Source organism: Triticum urartu, chromosome 5A (genome assembly GCF_056163025.1).
Source record: "Triticum urartu cultivar PI428250 chromosome 5A, HENAU_Tu73, whole genome shotgun sequence".
Lineage (NCBI taxonomy): Eukaryota > Viridiplantae > Streptophyta > Magnoliopsida > Poales > Poaceae > Triticum > Triticum urartu.
In genome coordinates this window covers 535,470,311-535,475,572 of record NC_141877.1, presented here as the reverse complement: position 1 = coordinate 535,475,572, position 5,262 = coordinate 535,470,311, and the positions used below count along the sequence as shown (strand labels likewise).

At 43.1% G+C, this 5,262-nt stretch overlaps 1 protein-coding gene across 1 annotated transcript; it reads left to right on the top strand.

Annotated features, from left to right (window-relative positions):
* Positions 1-232: 232 nt before the first annotated feature.
* On the top strand, positions 233-2,160 carry LOC125556556 (uncharacterized). Its single transcript, XM_048719267.2, has 3 exons — positions 233-622; positions 746-853; positions 1,660-2,160. The coding sequence occupies exons 1-3, from the start codon at positions 353-355 to the stop codon at positions 1,921-1,923; spliced, it is 642 nt and encodes a 213-aa protein (XP_048575224.1). The 5' UTR covers positions 233-352; the 3' UTR covers positions 1,924-2,160.
* Positions 2,161-5,262: the final 3,102 nt, after the last annotated feature.

The window sequence follows — 5,262 nt, the reverse complement described above, 5'->3', positions numbered from 1 at the left end:
GGCGGCAAAAAGCCTATGCATTGACGGGGTCAGCGTGGGCGATATCCAAACAGCCCCTACATATGTTTTATGGACCTTCTCTAACTAATCTTCTCCCACCCCTCTTAATTTCAGTGAGGGTGGGCCCCTCATCCAGATTTCTACCCAATCAGAAAATCCCAGCCAAGCCTGTCCGTTGACTCCGTAATGGGCCCCTCATACAGTCGCAAGTGATGGGTAGTCTGGGAAAACCCTAGGCCATTTCTCAGACTACCCATCAGGGCCGGAGAAGTGTGAATAGGCCATTTCTCTAACTACCTTTCTTCTTACCAGCGAGCGAGCGAGCGAGCGAGCGAATCGTCACACCGAACCGATGGCCGCCGCCGCCGCCCTCGCGGAAGCCAGCAAGTGGCTGGCCGTCTCGGCGAAAGCCGTCGCCGAAGCCAGCAACTGGGCCTCCGTCGCGGCGAAAGCCTGGGAGTCCGACGAGGACGCCGACAAGCGCTTGTCCATCGCGTCGAACGCGGCCGCCGAAGCCAAGAAGTGCGCCGCCGTCGCGGCGAAAGCGGCCGCCGAATCCAAAAAGTGGTCCTCCATCGCGATATCCAAACGCAAGTCCCTCGCTGTGGTGCCCCCTTCTCGGGTGAGGTCCTCTCTTCTTCTTCCCTGGAGCCCCGGTTCCGGCGATTGATGAGGCTGAGCGTATCCCCTGCTGGATCTGGCGCTGGGCGTGTTTATTTATGTTCTTGGGTTATTTCATCTGTAGGACAAGGCAGGCATCAAGAATGGCTTCAAGGAGGAGGAGGAGGAGGAGGAGGAGGAGCTGCTGGTCATCACCAACCCTAAGCTGGGCAGTCTCATCTACCATTGCTTCGTAAGCACTGCACACTCACTCGATTTTTCTTTCATCATACCATACCCTGGATTTCTATCTATGTAGCCCTGAGTCTTTTGATCCAGGAAGCGGAATAGACACCCCCAATGCCACTGCAGATAGATAAATAGATAGCCATCTCCTGCCTTATGCATGTACTTCAAAGTTCCAAACCCAATGTAAACTGCTGCTGCTGCTGCTTAACACACAAACATGCATTTCACTTTCTTGGACCAAGGAGTATACTACCTGTTTTTATGACCGATAATTCAAAACGGTGCCATGATCTGCTACCGTGAATTGGAGTTTCTATTCTATGTTTTCTATCTTTCTGCCCAACTTTAATCTGAAGTCAGTTGTGTTGCTCAGTGTCTGTGTGACATCAGCTCATCATCTACTTGTTACATTGGGCCTATCTTTAGAAACATGTTTTTATTTGGATGTAGTATATGTGAAATACGAAGGGGATATTTCTCTTAAAAATATAGAAGAGAGTTGTACTTGTGAGCTGGAATGGAACTGCCAAAGCAGAGAACCACATAGATCCATGTCGATGGACCATATGGTCTGTTTAGAACTTTAGATTGCCACCAATGACAGAATTTTTTACTGCAGCACCATGCTACAAACAAACGTTGTTCTTCTGCTTTACATTTGAGAGTTCAGTTTTTTTTCTTCATGTGATTGGGAGTTTCCTCTGGCTCTGCCAAGGATACTAACATGACATTTGTAGCTAACTAACTGACTGTGCGTGCATACTTGTGCCAACCTGATAATCTGTTTTCCTTGTTGCTTCCTGCATGCAGAACATTGCCTTTGTGTTGGAGGTGCTCTTCTTTATGGCCCATGTTGTCTTCTGTTACAACGCGGTTGAAGTCTGGTGGCAGGCTCTGGCAGCTGTTGTGATAGTGTCGCCTCTCTTCATAATGATGCTTAGGGATGTTTTCGTGAGGGCGTATGCCATGGGAACCCCCAACGTTTGCAGCAACAAATTACTGTCCTGTGAGCAAGTGCAAGCAGATGAGTGGTCAGTTGTAGTGAAAAGAGTAAGCGCACTGCCGTCTGGGTAAAGTCTTTTTAGCTGTGTGTGATGAACTAGCGGTGGTAACTGAGTGGGCTGGAATGGTTGACATATATGTCCTGGGTTGTACTGCGCGCCCGTCCTTATAAGATAGATCGATCACCTGTTTGTCTGGATTTTTTTAGTTTGTCAATAGCTTTGTTCCTAAATGATTATTCTGCTGCTAAACGCCTGAACCTTGTGGAGCTAGCAGAATAAATTAAACTGCCAAAACTTCTTATATTTAGGAACAGAGGGTGTATGTAACAGGGAAAATCTGAGCGTAAACATTTAGCCTCATGTTCTATCTTGTGACTTCACCACCCTTGAGCGAGATGAACGGGGAGGGTGACCAACATCTTATCACTGTACTTAGTTCTCGGTCACTAGGTTTCAGGTTAATGATCTAGGGCTATTAGCTTGATGTATGTATGCGACCTGGATCTGTCAATTGATCTCTCTCGAAGAACTAGCTAGGCCATCTAGGTTGCAGATCGATCGAGCATGTTATTAAGTACTGTTACATGCTTGATTTCACTGCTCTTTATCAAGTGTGGTGTTAGAACTTAGAACCCGGTAGCAACAAGGGTCATGTGTCACTGGTTCTACTTCCATCAAGTGTGCAATGAACACTTTTTTTTTTTGTGGATTCTTGGTGATCTGAAATCCACGATTTATCCTATTGAGGCTAGTTAGAGCCTTGTCAAATCGATAGTTGAGCAGCAGTAATGATGGGTTCAAGCAGATATCTTCAATGTGAAAACTACTCGATCCGCAAGTTCATCATTCCGCCTGGATTGATGCACCTTAGTTATTCAGTTGGACGCACTAAGGTGTGAGCTCAAGATATCATCAACACTGAGCTCTCAAGACTCAAGTTCACGGTCTATGTTTGTTTGCACACAGGCACTAGCTAGCAATGGCACATGCAGCTACCGCAAACAGGACGGTGCGAGTCATTGTGGCTTGCACCAAAACGTTACCTGGCCTGCAGCAGCCAACAGGTGATGATGTATGTCTGTATATGGGAGGATGAAATGCGAACTTATGTAAGGGATTGCTTGCTATTTCAGTTTGAAGCCAGCAAGCACTAGTCCCTCTTCATATATGCAAGCGCCCCACTATATGCAAGGTGGATCTATACATTGGAATGCATTCCTGGCTACTTTATCTGCAAGACGGGTCTTATCAGATGAACTAGCAAGGTGTCTTGTGTATTTGCACGGTATGCTCTAGATCAGTTTATTCTTCATGCATTTCACATATTTGATCAGTGGCTTTTAGCGTTGATGCAACCCTAAAATCATAGGCCACTTGTTCCGCGGAAAGATTATGAACCAAGGTATTTATTATTATGGCCCATTGTATCGGGTATGAAAAAGCATATATTTTCCCACAAAAATCAAAATCAAATATCTGCTACATGCCATTATTAAAAATCTTGGGCTGTGTTCCTCTATCCACCTTTTAAGAGAGAACGGACTTATTAACGTTAAAAATATCCTGGCATCCCATAACATCGCAGGCTCTCCGAGAGCCTAAGCCTACAATATTTTTTACTTTACCCAATTCGTAACGAGCGACACCGGAGATCATGGTCATGTGGTCACTACAATATCTAACCCCCGGCCTCTACAACAATGGTCATGTGTCACTGGTTCTACTTCCATCAAGTGTGCAATGGAATCTTTTTTTCGAGTTCTTGGCGATCTGAAATCCACGGTTTATCCTGTTCTTGGCGTTCCGCTTTAAAAAATGTTGGGTCCAAGCAGACATCTTCAACGCGAAAACTACTCCGCAAGTTCATCATTCCGCCCGGATGCATCTTAACTAGTTATTCAGCTGGACGAACAAAGCTGTGAGCTCAGCATCAACACTGAGCTCTCAAGACTCAAGTTCACGGTCCATGTTTGTTTGCACACAGCTAGCTAGCAATGGCACATGCAGCTACCGCAAGCAGGATGGACGGTGTGAGTTATTGTGGCTTGCACCAAAACGTTCTGGACGTTACCTAGCCTGCAGCAGCCAGCAGATGACGATGTACGCCTGTATATAGAAGGATGAAATGCACACTCTTCATGTGAGGGGTTGCTCCTATTTCAGTTTGGAGCCAGAAAACGCTAGTCACTGCATATATGCAACCTTATCTTTCCGTTGGACCCTCACATCACATGCATGCTAACGCCCCACTATATGCCTCCTGCCTAATTTATTGGCAAAACGGGTCTTAGCAGATGAACTAGCAAGTGTCTTGTGTATTTGCACGGCTTGCTCTAAATTAATTTTATGTTTGGAACCATAATTATTTTATTCTTCACGCGTTTGACATATTTGTTCGTCATTAACCAAGGTATTTACTATGGTCCATTGTATCGGATATGAAAAAACTTATGTTTTCCCACAAAAACCAAAACCAAATATCCGTCACATTTCGATATTAAATCTTCAGTTGTGTCCTCCTCTGCCCGCCTTTCAAAGAGAAAACACGCTTAATTAATAACACTAAAAATACCCCGGCATTCCACAAAACATAGGCTCTCCAAGAGCCTACAATATAAGATTTTTTTTACTTTACCCAGTGGTTAGAAATATGAGACGCATGATTTGAAAGAACAATAGCATAGATTGTAATGACACGCATAATGTTGCCAATTTAATTCTTCTTTGATTCTCCCGAGATCGACATCGTTGTGGAACCATCATTCCTCCAGATAGCAAACAAGTTCACATGCCTGGCCCATTGGTGCAAAACAATAATGATACTTACGTTTACTATAAGCTATAATTCAATAAAAACTAAAGTTGATTCTGTTTTAGTAAAGATACTCGGTAGTATTGTTGATGTAAGCTCTTTTTTAGTAAAGAAACTTAGTACTAAAGCTATAAACTACTGTATTACTAAATATACATAACACTAACATTGTAAGATACAATTTTAATAAAGATACTTTAATGCCAATGATAATTAATAGTATATCTATAAACTGCTTTTTTAGTGAATATATTTAATAACTAAAAGATGCCTAATAACTTGTGTGTTCTTGTTCAGAAAAATATTGAATGTGTTTACCTAGTTATAGGTAAACATCCAGTGGTCAGAGGGACAGGAAGGTGGGATCAACATGTGTGTCAACCTAGTGGGTTTATGACTATGGTTTTGTATCTCCTCCAATGAAATAATGTAAAGTTCTGTATTTTTTTGATGATATGGAGTGAATCTAATGAGGTTTCTATTTGTGTTGTTATGATGAAATGGAATGAAATTATTTTTTGTGCTACTTTGGTGAAATTTAAATTTGTTCTTGATTAAGATTAACTATACATTGTTTAATTTTTAAATCCCAAAATA